Source organism: Rhamphochromis longiceps, linkage group LG19 (assembly GCF_057381845.1).
Source record: "Rhamphochromis longiceps isolate RC_006_pf linkage group LG19, R_longiceps_female_GT1.1, whole genome shotgun sequence".
Lineage (NCBI taxonomy): Eukaryota > Metazoa > Chordata > Actinopteri > Cichliformes > Cichlidae > Rhamphochromis > Rhamphochromis longiceps.
In genome coordinates, this window is record NC_140575.1 from 18,873,247 (window position 1) to 18,891,755 (window position 18,509).

Below are 18,509 nucleotides of genomic sequence, written 5' to 3' on the forward strand. Positions count from 1 at the left end.
TTAAACACATTGAAACCAAATGCGTCATTATACAGGCTGGACATGAGCATATGAGCCTGCTCTTCAAATTCATCTACTGCCATTCATGCTGGAAATTAACACACACACACACATACACGAGTAAGAAATGACTGCATGATTTGACCACCGTATGTCCACCCAGTTCTGTTCAAGCTGTTCGGTGCTCTGCGCCAGGACAAAGCCTGCGGCCAAACACGCTCTACATTCCCACACTGAGCTTTGTGCTGCAGTACTACAGACCACTACACGCACACACATACACACAGGCCCAGTCACAGTCCTAAAACACAACAAGATACAATCTGCACTGCGCAGAGGCCATGGTTTGAGGCAGATACTAGCAACACATCTGACCAGTTTTGCAAAATAATGTGCGATAGGTTATTTGTGGAAAAATTTGGATTTCATAAAGCGTAACTGTCACACATGTATTTGGTTTAAGACGATAAACAGGCCACACTGAAAGAGTGAAAGTGAGAGTCAGTATTCTTTAAAAGGGTAGCAGCTGTTCATTCTATCATCTGAAAGAAAAAAAAAAACCCAAACATTTGGGCACTTTTATAAATTTTGCAAAAATAAAGTTTCAAAATACACTCAGGGTGAGGCTACATTCAAGCACAATCTGCAAAGTGCATTTGAAGCTGGTTTTTTTTTGGCCATTTGGTTGGAACAGAACAAGCTGGGTAGTTATTCTTTATTTATCTCCATTGGGAAAATGTAAAACATCCCAAGTGTTAGGAGAAGCAAGTCCTCAAAAGCCACCTGGGGGCTTTTGAGGGTTCATTCTCCTGTGCCCAGGTCAAGGGCACGGGGGAATGAACCCAATGCATTTTTAACATCGGAGAAAAACATGATCTCCTGGAAAAACTCCAAACCCAAACCATGAGTATTTATCCATACTTTGACTTCCTAGATATCGCTAAAGGCACCATGGAAATCTCAGCTGAAGAAAATGCATGTGATTTCTCAAAATCCAGTTCAGCTTAGTTATTAGTGTACTCTCTCATTCGTTAATTAAATTTCAGTTGAACTTTATTTTATTTATACAGCACCAAACCATCTCATGGTGCTTTTTATTGTAAGTACTTGAATGGTGGGAAATGCGGGGAAAAAGAGAAGAGAAAACAAAAACAACAAAGAATGAAATCAAACTATGGGAGCAGGCAAATGTTGAAAATATATGCCATGCTGAAGACAAAGAGAATGAAAAGAGGAGAGTGTGCATCAAGAGGAGCATCCAATAGTCTGAGCCTATAGCAGCATAACTTAAGGATGGTTCAGGGTCATCTGATCCAGCTTCTAATAAAAGTTTCATCACTAAATTAAAGTTTCATCCTCATCACTGCTTTCATATTCATTTTTGTTTCACTCCTTCCTATTCTCACAGAGTCACATTTAAAGTCAAAATTCCCCAGCTTTTACGGTAAATAAAATATATCTCATCTCAGATCACTAACAAAGAATCTTCATATATTTACTCTTTTGGTTGATTTATTTCAATACAATAAACAATAAATGGTACATGTTAAACCCTTTAGGTAAAAACAGCCTCTGTTGTTCTCTTCTGCACTGTGCTATTATCCTCTGTCTCATCTTCAGGGAGAGTTCAGTGACAGTAAACATGACTCTAGTTTATATGAGGTTAGCATCATACTGTAAATGGTCCTCGTGTTGTGATAAAACCATCCTGTCATTATGGTACTAGTCTCCATGGCAACCCCACCGTCATCACTCTCTCTCTCCTAGTAATTATGTGTCTGGTCAAATCTGTTTCCTCTCGTCCCCTTGGGTCTGAGCTAAATGAGTAAACACACACACGCGCGCGCATGCACACACACACACACACGTACTCCTGCACACACAATAAAATGAAGAATGTGAAGTTACAACACTGTGCAGCTCATTTCACACAACCACTAAAATAAACACAGGCAAGCTCTGTGAGAGAGCCAATTATCTCTTTGCATTCTCTGATTATTTATTGTGCCTTATTTTTATTAATAATAGATTTTAAATTACGACTTTAAAAAAATAAATAATAAAACTGTGTTTGTTGTTCAAAAATACTCTATGAAAACCTATATGACTGATCTGTTTACACATTAGATAAATCATATTTTATCCAACATGAAAACCCTGTACGAGATGATCGGTCCTCCTTTGATGATCAGTGAGCAGCGGTGTGCTTTCATGCTTAGAAAAAGCACCGTAGATGTAATTTTTGCTTTGGAAGATGAGATGTTGATGGAGAAGAACAGAAACAGTTGCTTTGTGTCTTTGTGGATCTAGAGCTAGGGTACCAGGGGAGAAATCATTGTGCTCTATGAGAAAGTTAGGTGAGACTGGGGTATGACATGTATAAGGACAAGTGTATGCTAGGAGTGACAGATGGGTTCAAAGTGGGAATGTGATTACATTGGGGATCTACGCTCCTTCTTGTTTGCAACAGTGATGGACAGGTTGACAGATGATGTCGGGCAGAAGTCTCTGTAGACTCTGATGTTTGCAGATGACATTATGATCTCTAGTGAGAGTAGGGAGGAGAGTCTGGAGACCAGATTGGACAACATTAGAAATGAGCACATCAGAGAGATACCCTACCCTAAAGGTAGCAGCTGAAAGAAGCAGATGATACAGCTTCACAAAAAGTGATAAATGCTGTCAGTACTCAGCTTTTAGAGGCAATTTATGCACCTTAAAATTAATTAATTAATTACAAAAATAGTCAAAGGAAATCCTAGGGTAAGTACAGTTGCTGAATGGAGGCATTTATTACAGCATGACACACTAAAAGGCCCCAACTGACAGAGAGGAGGATGCACATGCACAGTCAGCCTCACCAAGTCATTTGTCTGGAGGCATTGGCTAATACGAACATAATGCCAAGCAAGCTAAAGAGGCACTTAGAAAGTAAACATTACTTCTGAGAAAAACTCTGGCTACTCAAAAGAGTGCTGGCTCTGACTCAAGCATCCTCCAATGCTTAAACATCAGATACTCCAAAATCCAAGTACTGATCAGCCACAACAACCTGCTGGCCTAAGATCATGTAGGCACCAAAACAGCTCAATGAAACCTAAAGGTTCCCAGTTTAAACTTGTAGCAAGACGATCAGTGTTACATCTTCTGGTGTATTTCCAGATGAGTAAAGGTTCTAGACAACTTTCATTCATTTTGGTATATATGCTTACAATCTGAGCAATGCTTCTGATTTTGAGTCTACCATATCTGCAACCAGTCAGACTCAAAATAATTTAGCAATTGTTTACTTCTTAAAATAGTCAGAGGCTCTAACAGAACTGCAAAGAGCAAAATATGTCTACTAGCTGGTAAGTTAAGCTTAAGCAGACCCTTTAACTTTAACAATAACAACGACAACAACAATAACGGTGGTTAACACTGTTGCCTCACAGCATGAAGGTCCTGAGTTCAATTCCATCATCAGGTCGGGGTCTTTCTGTGTGGAGTTTGTATGTTCTCCCCGTGCCTGGGTTCTCTCTGGGTACTCCGGCTTCCTCCCACAGTCTAAAGACATGCAGTTAGTGGGGATATGTTAATTTGAAACTCTGAATTGCCTGTGGGTGTGAATGTGAGCGCGAATAATTTGTCTGTGTCTATGTGTTAGCCCTGCGACAGACTGGCGACCTGTCCAGGGTGTACCCCTGCCTCTCGCCCTAAGACAGGTGAGATAGGTTACAGCCCCCCCGCGACCCTGAAAAGGATACGCGATAGAGGATTGATGGATGGATAATAATAATAATAATAATAATAATGACAACAACAACAACAACAGGCAAATGTGAAAAATGCTGTGATGGATTAATTTGATCATGTCTCTACAGGGTGGTCATTATGTGGATCTTTAAAGACTTAATAGACAGAGTTAATAAGTACCTGTAAGATGGCAAAACAGGCACTGTATTAAAACTACAGTTCAGAAAGCGTTGGAGAAGGTTTAGCAGCAGTATAAAGAAAAAACGTCATTTAAAACAAATGGACCCAGACATCCAGGGACTCTGGTTTGGTTGTATGAACAATGAAAGTGACTTGAAAAGCTCTGTTATGAAGGCAGATTGATGACCAGGAACAGTCTGCAATGTTCTTTTTGGTGGCCAAATTCACATTAGTTCTTGAACTTTTTCAACAGGCCACCTTTACCACTATTGCTCATAATTCTTTTAATCTTTTGATTTTTCATTCACTTGGCTTTCTCTCTGACTTTTTTTTGACAAAACATGAAGCTTTGATTCTTAACTTATGGGTCTGAAAATGTAAGCCAGTGCTGAGTTTTTTAAACAAGCATTCTTTCTAACAGCCAGCAGGGGGTGTCTCGTCTGGTTGTAAAAATGTGATCGTGTAGAAGCCTTTAGGAAAATGTACCTTGTTCTGTAAGATCATTTAACAGTTAAAAAGGTCTCCACTGCTAGTTTCAAGTCTTACTAAACACAACATGATGTTTCTTTTGTAAATTAATGACCATATTAGAGTTAGAAAGAAGGGTGAAACGGGGTAAATATGCTTATCTTTATATAAAATCTTTGACTGTTAATATAAACCAATCCTGGCTTTTTTGAAATAATTCCATTCCCTCCTCTTGAAACGTCTCTCTCTATAACTCACAAGAACAACCGTAATCCTTTCTAGTGATTTTTCACTGTGTGTATCTCCATCGCTGACATGCATGCAGACATGCTTGTTGCCATGGATGCTGTGTGAGCCTCAGCAGGCTGCCTGCTCCATTTAGTCGTTTTCTACCTTGTTGAGGATGAAGCGTACGCCCACGCTTCCATCTTTTTATTCCTCTGGAAACTTAACAGGGCGTCAGAGGGCCTCGACAAGCACTGAATCAGTGTGTCAGACTCCCCACTTAACAACCACACAGGCACAGTCTGGGCTGGTGAACACAGGTCTTTTTGTTTTACAGCGGTGCCCAAATCCTCCCCTTCTCTTCCAGTGACATTCCAACTAGAACATTTTCCCTCCATTTTTTTTTTTTTTTTACTGACCTCCTCCTTCAACAAATAATTAAGCAAAGACGAGGCTCAACCTGAAACACACGTCCTCCTTTCAATTGGTTCATGGCATAGACTGTATGTAAAATATGCAAATGGACAATGTGATGCCACTTGTTGGCTTTTTGAAGACAATTTTGATGATAAAATGTGCTAATACTAAGATTCATAAGGTTTCAGTGTGCCAGAATCGACATGCTAAATGTGCAGCAGATCTCCCAAGGCCTGGAAATTAAATAACGCGTTCACATAAATCTTTTCAACACTTTGGGATTCTCAAAGTCCCACTGATATCTTCAACTTACATACCTCCTGCTATACATCAATACATGAGACAGCATGGTTCAAAGGGCATTTGTCCCAGTGGTAAAAAAGAAAAGTGTGTGGATTTAAAACACTAACATTCAGAGACAGACACAAAGAGAAGACGTGGGGGGAGTACGGGGTAATCTTTCAATGCTGGGTTTCCCCGACCTGCCTAAAGTCATCCCGCTGGACAAAGAGGGATGCTCAGAAGTTTCTTTTCCCCCCCCATCAGTTTCTGTAATTTTCATCTTTCCTGCTATTCTGTCTTTCTGACATGAAAGCTTGGCAAGTTGCCTCGCCACCCACACGCTCATATGAACTTACACTTACAGTACGACCCAAATATGAGCGGTTAAATATTTGGTTACCTTGTCCTTGGCTTCACTCAGCTGGTCCTCCAGTTCAGAGAAGCTGAAGCCAGCCACCGTGATGAAGTCACCAATCACGGCCACAAACTTATCCCCTCGTTCCCTCGTCCTGCTCTGCTGGTAGTGCAGCTCCTGATGCGGGTAAAACGAGACGAGAGGCGTGTGATTGGTCGGTCTCTGAGGCTGAAGCATGCTTCATTACAATTAGTTTCACTTGAGCTTTCTTGGAACTCGGATGAGCGTATTTGTGCTGTAGCGCTCGTGTTCGCGTGTGGCAGAAAACATGACATGTCGCTTTCTGTGTCGCAGAGCGTGGAACATTACCAGCATTTAAACACCTCGCCCTGCTGCCCATCTCCGCACTACTCGAAAACATAATTACAGACAGGAGAAGAACCGATGGGAGGGAGCGTGACACAAACGCACAACAACTTACCGCCTCCAGTGCCTTCAGTCCACTTCTGATACTATGCACTTCTTTTTCCAACTCTGACAAACTGCAGAAGAAGGAAAGACAAATATGAAGACAACATTTGTTAGCTGTTTATTTATGTGTGTCACAACTCACATTGTCTGTTGCTTTTTATCAAGAATTTCCTCAACATATTAAAAATCATAAACAATTTTACTCAAGTAACAGCTGACACGGTCCTACTGTAACCACATGCAGTCAGAGGGAGAAATGCTCTTTTCCCTCAAGTGAAATATTGCACACTTACTTGACTTTGGCAGCTTCTTGTACGCTGCCGAGGTCCTGCTGGATGTGAAGCGTGTCCGGGTAGTTCTTCTCAAAGATCATGATCAAGTAGTGCAACATGGTTATGTTCCTATCGAATAATAAATAAAAAGAAAAATAGAATCAAGCAAAACAGAATTAACCAAAGTAATTTATGGAAGGATAAGGAATAGCCTCCTTTATTTTTGCTCACTTTATTTAAAACACAGGTCTTTGCTATTATTTCCATACTAACTATAAGATACATCAACATATACAGAAATTGCACTGGCACAAGAGTTGCAGTACATGATATTTACTGATAGATGTGCTCAGTGAGTGCACCCGCTGAGCATGGCACAGTTCTGTGCATGCAACTGATGCAAGCAGTAGCTCTCTTGAGTTAGGATTTAGTATAACTTTGCACAATCAACATCAGTATCTGAGAGGTTTTTTTTACCATTTAAAGATAAGCAATTGCAACATGAACATGAGACAGAGCTGAGATACTTAATCCTAAGGCAAAGGTGTAAAGTAAACTAATAAAAGGAAACAAATGTACTTGTTTCAGTTGTATTAGGGCTTAAGGTTTGAATTATTAGGGCCGTGGGCTCTTTGACTGACAGGTAGATGGAAACACAGCCAGCTGTGGTTGCTAGCTGCCTGCTAGGATTCAGCTCAGCCTGTTAGATCATTGAACTAGATCTCGGGAGCATGTTTGTGCTGCTGGTGTTCTTTAGATAATTTTTAATGCACCTACAACTTTTAATGCTTGCTGTGCGGGTAACTGTACTGACAGACCATCCAAGAAGTCTGTTGTCAGCTTTTAGAAAGTGAAATATTCTTGGATTTTATTCAGCATTTCTATCCGTTTTATGCACCCATAAGTCCTATAAATGCAACTTGCTAACCGAGATTGCTAAAACTGTCAACTAACCTATCCAAATAAACTAAAGCACTTATCCAAATGTAGTCACTCCAATAAACAAGCAGGCCCGCAGCACAAGTCAACACTTGTAACAAAGTGGATTAACTGAAGACAGCCCACCTGTCTATGCTGGACTTGGTGTCAGCGATCTTGTTGAGGCTGGAGATCTTAAACCCGAAGGCGTTGCCTCTCTGGCCTTTGTTCATGAAGTTGCCGAAGGCCAGCACCACCTCCAGGACCTGAGTCAAACGTTTGCTCCGGACCACCTCCTTGGACGCGTTCAGGATGGCTGTAGGAAAATGAAGAGGGAGAAAGAGAGAGAGAGAGAGGGTTGCAGCTGGAGACATCATTTAGCTGGTGACTGATATGTGTGCACTCTCAGCTTTTCATATTACATAACACTCTGGGCTTTCACCATCTCCTTCCATTCTGTTACTCTACTCAAACCCACAGACACGCATACAACCTAAAAATCACCATCCTTTCCTTCATTTCTAACATCCTTCATGATGAGTGATCAATATTTCCCAAAAAAACTGGGCAGCTCGGTGGGGAAACCCATCGAGTCCTTCCATCCATCCATAAAACAGCAGAGGGAGGGAATATTCCAAACATAACTCTGTAGTGTCAGCCTCTTTCCTCCAGAGAGCTGCAAGGTCTGGCAAAGTGCAGGTGGTTCCCTGTCTCCACAGAGGAAACCTCAGTGTGAATGTGAAAATCATTAACAAGTTTCATCTTGTTATTGTTGCAGTTCTTTGTGCTGTGATGCAGCATGGGAATCAGTCTTCTGGCTCTGCTGTCAGGGTTCTGAAAGGCTTCTATTGAACCTGCTGGGTGGTCCAGGGAAATATAGACTCATGCAGAGTATATGACAAAGCAACATGAATAATAAAAGGGGATGAACACTTTATTACGGTCATCCACAAACTGTGGTTTGCAAATATTTTGGGATTCTGGAGGTCTGAGTGGATCCACCAACTCACAGGATGCCTGTACTTTATTTCCAGTCCATCGAGGGATCAGAAGCAGAGGCGCCGAATTCATTTTAGAAGAGGGGATCCAAAAAAAGCAAACAAATAAAGTCTGTATCCAGAGAGATCTGGACCGGAAGTGAAGCTGCTGTTTATGACTAAAAAGCATGTTTTACTACACCGGTGACATTTTTAGAATGTGACCAAAGTGAATAAATACTGTGGACATGACATGCAAAATGTCACTTAAGTAACAGTAACAGTGTTACACACGCGCTGTATGTGTGGTTAATAAAAGCATTTTGCCCGTATTCATTATGTGTGTTAATGCTACATAAAACACAATCTCTGCAAGCTGTGCAAGACATTAAAGACAGTTGACAATTGATTTTCACCACTAGGAGGATGAGGATTTTTTGTGCTTTTTGGCTCCTACTTCAATCACTGGTGATTAGCTGTAACATTTTACTTGTTCCCAGACAATCTGACAAATGTCTCACAGCACACACAAGCTGAACTACCAGTCAGCAAATAAAACGTTGCTCTCATAAGTGATGTGATGCTCATCAAAGGCCAGAAAAAACATTCCGGATTAGCAGAGCAGTGTCTTTAAAGTAGATCTGGCTCAAAGAGACTCAGTCACAACACACCCTGTGCATGCACGTGCATGCACACATGGCTATGAACCTCACTGGAAGCCTTTTCCCTCACTCTTTGAAGTTAGCTGCAGCATTTACAAGAGACGCTCTCCCCTCTTAACATAGGCCAGCTTTCCAAAACAGCCTCCCTGGTAACCTGAAAGCTGGCTTGATGGGGGAAAAAAACCCATACATAGTTGACCGTCCTCTCGCATCATGCACACGCACACACAAATTTAACTCAAAGGTAGGATTGTGAAAAAGCTTTGGTCTTGGTGTTCGCGGCTGATGACATTTCTAGTGTGGGAAACGTTGTTTTGTTTCTGGGTGTGTAACTGTGTGCCCTAAAAAGAAAATAAGTGCTCGAAAATGTAATCTTCTTTTCCATTTTTCTGTCAAACTGCGTCAAAAGACTGTTTGACGACAGTTCTGATGCATGAATCGAATCTAAGGTCAACTAATATTTCTGGCTTTCTAAGGAAAAGCTGCCATTATGCAATATTTTATGACTGTCTCCACCCCATCTGAAGCAATCAGCTGCAAGCTCCATTCTTGCTCAACATAATCTGTAAAAATAGGTCACAAATACATAACTCCATTTTATGGCAACTGTGTGTGTTTTTGTTTTTCCTCTCATTACTCAGCAGCAGCACTGAGGGGCACTGGCATTACAGTTCTGTTTTAAAAGCCAAATAATCTAGTTAATTTTTCACTGTTTGCTTTTCACTGTTCATATAATTAAACATTTTTTTAACCATATTTCTCTTTTCCTTTAGCTGCCACAAAATTTAAATCCCTGCTGGATTTGGTTTCCTCACATCAGCGCACATGTGCAGCTATGGTCCCGAGAGAAGTAGCAAGAAAAGCCTTGATGAAAACATGAAGCAAAATTTTCATGCACATAGAAAGCCAATGCAATGACCGGGCATTGGCACAAGTTTGAGCAGGGCAACACAAATGGAGGTGAATTCCCGTTTGCACGAGTGAAACTGTCACTGATGTGTTTTATACAAAAATGGGGATCCAAGAAACAAAGTTCATGTTTACATAACCTTACAGTGGCCTGTAAGGTTATGTTTGTTCTTACCTTCAACCTTGGGCTTTGTTTCAGCAAGACGCTCTGCAAACTTCTTCTTAAAGAACAGAGCCTGCAGTCTCTGCTGGTAATGGTCAATTCTGTTGAGGAGAAAAGAGTGACAGAGGGGGGAAATGGGGGGAGGTGAGTTACATCTGTCTCCAGGGGAGTCCAAGTTCAAAGCTAGAAGAGACTCAACTGTGCAAAACTCCCTCTCTCAGTTTTCACTGCATTATCATCCAATAAGCGCCTATCAAAATGGAGAGTTGACAAATGGATTTGTTAAACTTGCTCAAAAGTTCACCAAAGGAGGGGGTGGGGGGGATTTCAAAGAGGGACTCAGGATATTAAATTGCAAAAAAAGGAACTAACTAATTCCCAGATGTGTTCCTCAGACCAGCGGATATGTGGTCAAAAGGGTAGTAGCAGAGGAAACAAAGCAGAAAGGTGATATTTCATTAAAAGGAAACAAATAGATTTGTCTGTCAGGAAAAAACGAGTTCTGAGAACTAGAACAGCATCCAGGAAAAAGGCATTGATTTAGGCATTGGTGTTACTACAGTTGTCAAAACAAGACTAGTTTCTTCAGCTAAAAAAAAAGAATCACACCCAAGCTTGAGGCTTGTTTGGGATTCCACCCTTGTCTCCGTGCATTGAAAGCTATCAATTTAGCACCCATTCCCTGACTGGATGATCTTTTCTTTTTGCATTAAATCTGTTGCAGCTTCTTAGAAATTAAGTTCCTTTAAAATTAGTAAATTAAAACTGCAGTGAAACATATGAATTATGCGCCTAACCTAGCATGGATGTTGTTACCTGAAGCTGAGTATCACACTATGTTTACCTGCTCATCTCAAAGAGGAAGCGATCAGCTCGGGCCATTCTCTCCAGCTCATGTTTGTGCTCCTCCAACAGGTCGATATCACTTTTCTCTGGGACAAACTTCAAAAGCTAGAAAGACAACAAGAATCCAAAAGTTCACGCAGAAGACTGTTGGCAGCATTTTAAACGACAGAATCGGGTCTGTTTTAATGCCGTGGAGCAACAATATTTAACAACAGATTGTAGCTTTGTGCCTTGTGTACAAAGATTTCACAGGCTGCTCTTAATCTAATCATGAAATTAGCAACTGTAGATAATCTGCAAATTCTTCTTTATTTTACATTTAGACACATTATTGTTAAACTCCATGCAGTGAACAACGTCTCATTTTTTTACTTCTACTCTTTGCGAAATGTTTCACCTTGTTATTTTACTTTACAATAATGCACCAATCCCAACTAAATATATTATTAAGATTTACTAACTATTGCATTCTGCTTTTATTCACTTTTTTTTTTTTTTTTACATTGCCTCAGACTTTGAAGCTTGATTATCATCAATAATTACATTTTCTTCCCATAATAAAGCAAGTATAGGGACATTGTTTTGACCCAACCAGTCGCAAAAAACCTGAAAAGCTTATTTTCACTGGACCATACCTGCTCCAGCATATCTTTAGCAAGCTCTTCTCTCTCATCCATCTCCAGGATTGCCCTCTTGATTTCTTCATTGCTCATTTTTAATCTAAAGGGTAAAAAAAACAACAACTTTATTACAGTAAAAGAACTACTAGTGGACTAGCTCATTGCTCATAATACCAGCCTGGACCAGTGACAAACCCCGGGAACACTGCCAGCTGTTTTCAGTGCATCTGATCACTGAGCCGGGTTGCAATCAATAACAGCATTGTTAGTCTGTGCCGCAAACCCCTTATTGACCAACTGCTGACCCCATTTGGGTCTAGTCTGTAGCCCAGGGTCATTTGCTATTGACTCGAAAAGGAGTTCAGGGACCACGCTGATGTTTTGTCAGACACACAAAGAGCTCAGAAAGCATATGTATTGATCTGTAGAGGGGGGTAGAGCTTAAATTCTCAAAAGGGCTTCGGACCAGCGCTATTAGGAGACAGACAAATAGGAGCCATATTGCCAAGTGGATCTTAAATGATGACAATTGATTCGGGTACAGATGCAGAGGGATTCAAAAGCCCTTGGGTGGGGGACTAGGGTTGAATAAATGCGAGTTAATATAATGTAAGCGACTCAATGTAGAGTCTGCTTGTAGCTGAATGTGTAATAATAGACCGGATTTTCACAGTAGAAATCAGAACATTACTTTCCAAGATGTTGCTTTAGCTATATAATGCTTTCAGATAAAGATGTATGGATTGAGTTACACTCACAGATGGCCTAGGTGTCCATTAAAAACACATTTCTGGCTCTAGATGCATGAGGCCATCATTCCAAGCAGCTCCCACACAGAGTTAGTGCTCTAACCCCTGACCTAATGTTACTTATTTATCAGTGGTCTGCACTGAGGCCATTTCTTCAGCACTATAAAACTAATTAGCAGATAATTACTGTGGCTGAGTGAGCTCGAACCACTGCAAATACAACAAAGCAAAAACATAAAATAAAATAAAATAAAATAAAAACAACAAACATGCTGCAAGTAGTCCAGGAAAAAAAAAGCTGGGAAAGTCTTGGAAACAGTCATGTTGGACCTAAGCTGAAGGAATTAGCTGGAAAAGATAGGTTTCCAGAGAAGATCTGAATATGAGTAAAAAGAAAAGATTAAAAAGGCCTAAGTGAAAAGGTCCGGTTAGAGTTACACTAGGCATGAATCTAGAAATCAGGACTAAAAAGCTACTGGTTTAATGACCTAAGCGAACCAGGCTTAAGAGTGTTCCAGGTCTGAGAAATAACCTGAGGCTATATGTTTCACTTGTTTATAATATTTTAAATATTTTTTTATAAAATTATTGCTTAATTTAATGAGGAGGTATCCAATATAACACTGTCACCATAGGCAAAAATATTCCTACATTTACTTCTCAACTATCAGGAAATAAGCCTGCACACTTCAAAATAAAACCAATAATCTCTCCAGACTGTAGTGGAGACTGGATGTAATAAAAGCATGAAAGACCTTCTCAAGCTCGTTAAAATAAAGAAAGAAATAAAAGCCGTCTCATTGAAGAAAATAATCAAATATGAAGCCAACATTCTTCATATGAGATTTGCATGCTGAGAAGAGTCCGGTGTCAGCGATACATGTATATGTGAGAGGACAAACAAACCTTTAGCTTTGAAATAACCGGATCTATAAGTCTAATTCAAGAGAAAAATTTAAAAAATAAAGCCGGACTTTTTTAGCATAACAGTTACAATTTGTTACAGCATTTACAGAAGACTGACATGTATGTCATACGTTAGTGTAATCTGTATAAGAGTAACTCAAAAGGCAGCCTTGCAAGTTGCAGCGCATCGAGATCTCACAGCAGATGCTAATCAGCTGCTTACTGATGATGCGATACACTATGATTAATCATTCAAGCCGAAGCCCCTTACTTTGAAAGCAGGATGACACAATTCTGTGCACGTCTGCCATCAATGACTGACAGCTCTTTGACCTTCCGCGTGCTGACGTATATGTCATCCATCGAGCCAGTCTCTTTCTGCAGAAAGACAGAAAAACAGATTACGTTTTGCTCGCATAAAATGCAAAGCGTGCACACTGTAACGTCTTTTCCTCGCATCTGCATGACATCTTTAGCTGGTTGAGAGACGACCCCTTCTGAGCGTTTAACAATGTGATCATTTAGAACAGATTCACGAAACTCTGCTTTAAACTACCAAAGACAGTTTGTTGCAGTTGTTTAATCATTTATCAAACTCAGACTAAAAGGCTGCACTCTGGCCAAACACTTTAGTCATTCCCCCGACCTGTTTTTGCAGTTTTCTGAGGCCATAACGCACAGCTCATTAAACATTATAAACTCCTTGACTCAGGATGGGAAGGGGCATGAAAACATGTGACACAAGCTGTGGAACAAAAAAATAAATAAACTCTACAGCAGGTCTTGGGCGAGGACATTTTTTTGGTGAGTCACCATTGCAAATCCAATGCAGGCAAACCTATAAACTTTGCAGAGCAACAGGAAACATGGCTGATAGCTTGATGTAAGCCAGTCAGATATTTCTGTAAGCTCTGCACAAATGTAGTATTAAAATGCACCAGGGGAAAGAACACATGTCTGAGAGGACTGCATGTTAAACGCATTCTATTTATGGTCCGATCTGCTTTCCTCCCTGCCAGAAAATGTTCTTCCTGAGGTCGTTGAGTATGACATTTGTAAAACAGATGTGGCTTGTAAAGAAAGTGTCGTTTTTCCATGCCCGTGCTGACCCAAGGTGCCTGGCAGCCAACTGAGGTTGGCACCGGGTTAGGGGGACAACTCCCATTCACTGAAAACTGCCAAAGCCCTCTCTGCACAAGCGGTGAAAGCTATTGTGCCAACTTAACCAAGTGTAACTGGAGACTTTATCTTTTCTAACAGCTATGAAGTAACAGTGATGGAAATGTGGCGTTTACAATTGCATATTCAGGCTTTTTCCAGCTGAGATTATAATGAATAATTAAAGAAATTAAAGATGATTATTGTAATTATGGTAATCAACACAATAACAAAAAGGCAAGATAAGGAGTAATAAGGCAGTGATGATTGGGATTAATGTGGACCCTCTACTCATTTGTATTGGCACCATTATATTATCCAGTGATGAAAATCATATCTTTAACACTGGAGAATTATTAACCTTAGTTTAAAGCAGTGGAAAATAATCTGATTTATGAAGCGTGTATGACATAAGATAGTTTGCTGGAAGTTTTCTGCACTTCTAGAGAGATGCCAGGAGAAACCTGAGACCAACTGGCTTCAAAATAAAAAAATAAAAAAAAATAAAAAAAAGACCACTTTTAGTTAATTTTTCTGAGGATTTTTTTCCCCCCCCCAAATTCTTCACCGTGCTCACTGGTTAAGGTTGTTGCTAAATTTGGTTTTACTCCACTCACCGAGACTCTTTTGGTGAAGAAAGCTTTGGCTGGAAATGGTGCTAACAAGGGCAGTGAGATTGAACGGAAACTGCAAAACCATGGGCCATAAAACCAAAACAATTATCTTAAAGAAACCGTAAGCCTGTTTCAGCAAAAACAAAACACAAAATCAATAGGTTTTTATACTAGGTGACCACTTTGGTGCCTAAACTGACCAAACAGAGAATGGAAAAAAAGTAATTAAGATAAGATCTCGAATGGCACACAAACTTGTGTTTCCTGGTTAAAAGTCATTTATCTGATTTGGACCAACACCACGCCCTCTGCCTCTCTTTACTGCCTTTGTAGTACTAGAGCCTAGAATTAAGCTGAAAACAAAGCCAACACAAAAAATTGCAGTTCCTCTAGTGGCCTCTAGTGGCCACTAGTGATCGCTAGCTCCCACAGTGTGTCAAACCGCAAAAACTTGCATGTTAAACCATTTAAGTTTACAGCAAACATAAACATGTGTACAGCTTGGTAAAAAAAATGGTTCATAAAAATTTTACAGTGCCTAATTTCTTTTCTTTTTTTAATAACTTCTCCACCTGGATATTGGCGGCTTTGTTAGAGAGGTATATGCCCACATAGGTAATGGATGCTTGTAGCTGTCTTGCTACACTATGTTTGTGAAATTGGTGCCTTCTGGATAATTACTAATATAAATATCTAGGAATTAATATGATTGTTGGATGTGCAATTGTATGGACCATACAGCAGTTCTGGTTGGTTTTAATGTTTCCTTAGTCTGTTAGCAAAATTAGCAGATATGTGGGTCTGTCTATTGCAAACAAGCTAGCTCGCATTTGCTGCTAACATATTAGTCCACTGTCATCTAAATATAGTAACTTCTGGCTCCAAAAAGCCAGCATGGTGGTAATGGTAATGCTAATCTTACAGCTTTACAATGTCCCCAAAGCCAAAAGGTGATATCACTATGGCCACATCCATCTTTGATATACAGTCTGTGGTTTTTGCATATCAACTCCACACAATGCTAGAGAGATATTTGATTTGACTGATGTTTTTGTTCTAACATATTTAGGTATAATAATGTTGAGAAACGTTCAGGGCTGCAGTGCATGTGTTCTGTCGTTAAGCTATGAGAATGCTTTGGCATTAGGAAACTGCACAGGATAATTTTATGTCATAACTTTTACACTGTATGACTTATCATTAATATTCAAAATCTTGATGCTAAAGTATGCCGATCAAAGTTCATACATTCAAACCCATTCATTACACTATTCTAGCTGGCTGGCTGCTTCTTTGTTGCAGAAGAGAAAATAACAGAGAAATAAAGATGGTTGAGAAGCTAGAGGATTTAAACTCACCTGTTTGAAGGATTGGTTAGTGAGCAGGTCCTGCCCAGGCAGTCGAAGAGTGCAGAAAGACACAAAAAAAAAATTGAAAACACATGCAAAGATTAGCACATCAAGCAGAAAAAAGGTGGTGGCTAGAGCAAAGAAATATAACTACGCACACTACAAGCTGAAGCCGGGAAGCCCTCTGTGAGAAAAATCATCTACCGTCCGAGTCATCAGGGGCTCATGAATCTAAACCTCTCTGTACTGCATAAATTTGGTTTCTGTCTTCTCAAAGAGGTCATGATTGTTATAATGAATTCTTTTGATTGCATCTACATCTGCCTTGACGTGGAAAAACACAACCATGAAAAATGACTGCGGTAACTAATCCTACCGAGGGCAAATGTAAACAAAAGCCCATTTTTAAAGTAGAAGGACCAGTGACAAGCTTAAAATAAGTAATTATGCCATGAATAAACACTGCAATACTGTCCAGCTGAATCAAATCTAGCCAAATGGAATCGAGTTGTCAAAGCCAGGAAGATGTTGGGTTTTATGTGGCTACGTCCATAGAGATCTGAATTTAACCGTTGGCCTGTGCCAATAAAAACCTGCTCTGTATAAATAAATACCCACAGTAAATCACTGTCAGAAACAACCTCAAGTGACCCATTCCTCTTTAATAAAAGCCTGCAAAGAGAGGATGGGCTTAAGGCTGTCAGAAGGCTTTTAAGCGACACTGTAAAATACATTACAAAGGAATTCAACAATTTTAATGCTTCAAAAGAGACTTTGCATTGAGCCAACTAATTAGAGCAAATTAACATTCCACTTAAACATATTTAAATCTGTGTAATATATCAGTTGGTGTAATTCCACCCAGTATTACCACATGACAAGTGGTGTGCAATTAGTTTGTGGCACAGAGGGGTGTAATTGCGCCGCACTGTATGGTGTTGCCACCAAGACAATTATCCTATTAGTTAGTGCCATGATTTAGTGAATGCCCTCTTTATTTTAGCTTTGGTAAAAAGTTTCCTGTATCGTGACTCCTCGTGACTTCAGCGGTTTCCTACATGTCGCCCTGATTCATGAGCCCATGAAGAACCAGTCAAGGTCTCACACAAATGCTCTGCAGACACTAGTGCAAAGCAGCAGCTCTGTGGCATCTCTACAATAAGGCATTCAGCAGTGAACAGCTGCTCATGTTAGCCCGGAGCTGGACCTTGGCGCTCTCAAGAGTTCCTTTTTACACAACCCACCCTTTAGCCTGTCACACACACTTTCAGTAATACACACAGTTCAAGAATCTAGGCCAATATGGTACTCCACACACACAAAACAATTGCTTATACGCACACACTCTCACACTCACTTCCAAGTCATAAAACTACAAGCCACTTCCAAACAAATCCAAACCTGTTGTCTCTGATATGCTGAAAACATCTTCTCTATGTCTTTCAGGTCGAGGATCTTGAAAGCTCTCAGATCATCAATGTCGCTCCAGATGGTGCCATTGACCATGTTCTAAAAACAGGGTGGAGTGACATAAGAGGTTCATGCATATACACTGATTCATTCACAACTGCTCATTTTAAAACTGTTACAGTTCAAAATATGAGGTCAGCATATGTACAAACAAAATTTTCAGGCTTCAGACTGCTCTAAACACTCCACTTCAGGATGTTTTTTCATCCTCTCCTCTGTGGGATGTCACAGAGTGGGGACATCCTTACATGGTTGCTGAGGCAGACAGCTTAGACTGTGAGCACAGAAGCTGAGTGAAGTGGTAGATGGGACCTAGAATATGATGAACTGAAGGTGAACTGAAATGAAGATGCAGTGTTACATAAAAAAGGAGAAAAGAAAACCTCTGAGGCTGAAAAAGCAAATGTAGAAGTTCCAAAAAATACATTTCCACAAAGCAGATATGCAAGTTACCAGAACGCCAAAGTTGAGCCTTCAAAATGAGACTCCATCTTTCCATCTTTTATATACAGTCTATGCCCAGAAGAGTCCAAAAATGATAATGTAGACAGCGAAAGCAGAATACGTCCACTTTAAGTGCTGATTTGAGTTTTATTATAATTCATATCCACTTCATATTTATTTTTGCTATTTCAAAGTAGTAGAAGTAATACTAGAAGTACTAAAGAGGAAAATTTTCTTATTTTGACAACAATATACAAACATATATATGTCAGAAAATTAATGGCCGGGCATGTTCACCTTTTATACACAAACGATAGTT

At 40.0% G+C, this 18,509-nt stretch overlaps 1 protein-coding gene across 5 annotated transcripts in view; it reads right to left on the bottom strand.

Annotated features, from left to right (window-relative positions):
- Positions 1 to 18,509, bottom strand: part of daam2 (dishevelled associated activator of morphogenesis 2) — a 112,622-nt gene that overhangs the window by 4,792 nt on the left and 89,321 nt on the right. For 3 of the 5 annotated variants that reach the window (XM_085390927.1, XM_085390925.1, XM_085390926.1), the window contains exons 15-24: positions 17,678 to 17,785; positions 16,286 to 16,315; positions 13,427 to 13,533; positions 11,516 to 11,600; positions 10,879 to 10,985; positions 10,047 to 10,135; positions 7,471 to 7,639; positions 6,427 to 6,534; positions 6,144 to 6,204; positions 5,708 to 5,839 (exon numbers count right to left, since the gene is read on the bottom strand). In XM_085390927.1, coding sequence (XP_085247053.1) covers positions 5,708 to 5,839; positions 6,144 to 6,204; positions 6,427 to 6,534; positions 7,471 to 7,639; positions 10,047 to 10,135; positions 10,879 to 10,985; positions 11,516 to 11,600; positions 13,427 to 13,533; positions 16,286 to 16,315; positions 17,678 to 17,785 — 996 coding nt within the window. The remainder of the gene's footprint in view (positions 1 to 5,707; positions 5,840 to 6,143; positions 6,205 to 6,426; positions 6,535 to 7,470; positions 7,640 to 10,046; positions 10,136 to 10,878; positions 10,986 to 11,515; positions 11,601 to 13,426; positions 13,534 to 16,285; positions 16,316 to 17,677; positions 17,786 to 18,509) is intronic. The other 2 variants (XM_085390930.1, XM_085390929.1) reach the window with 1 other exon arrangement.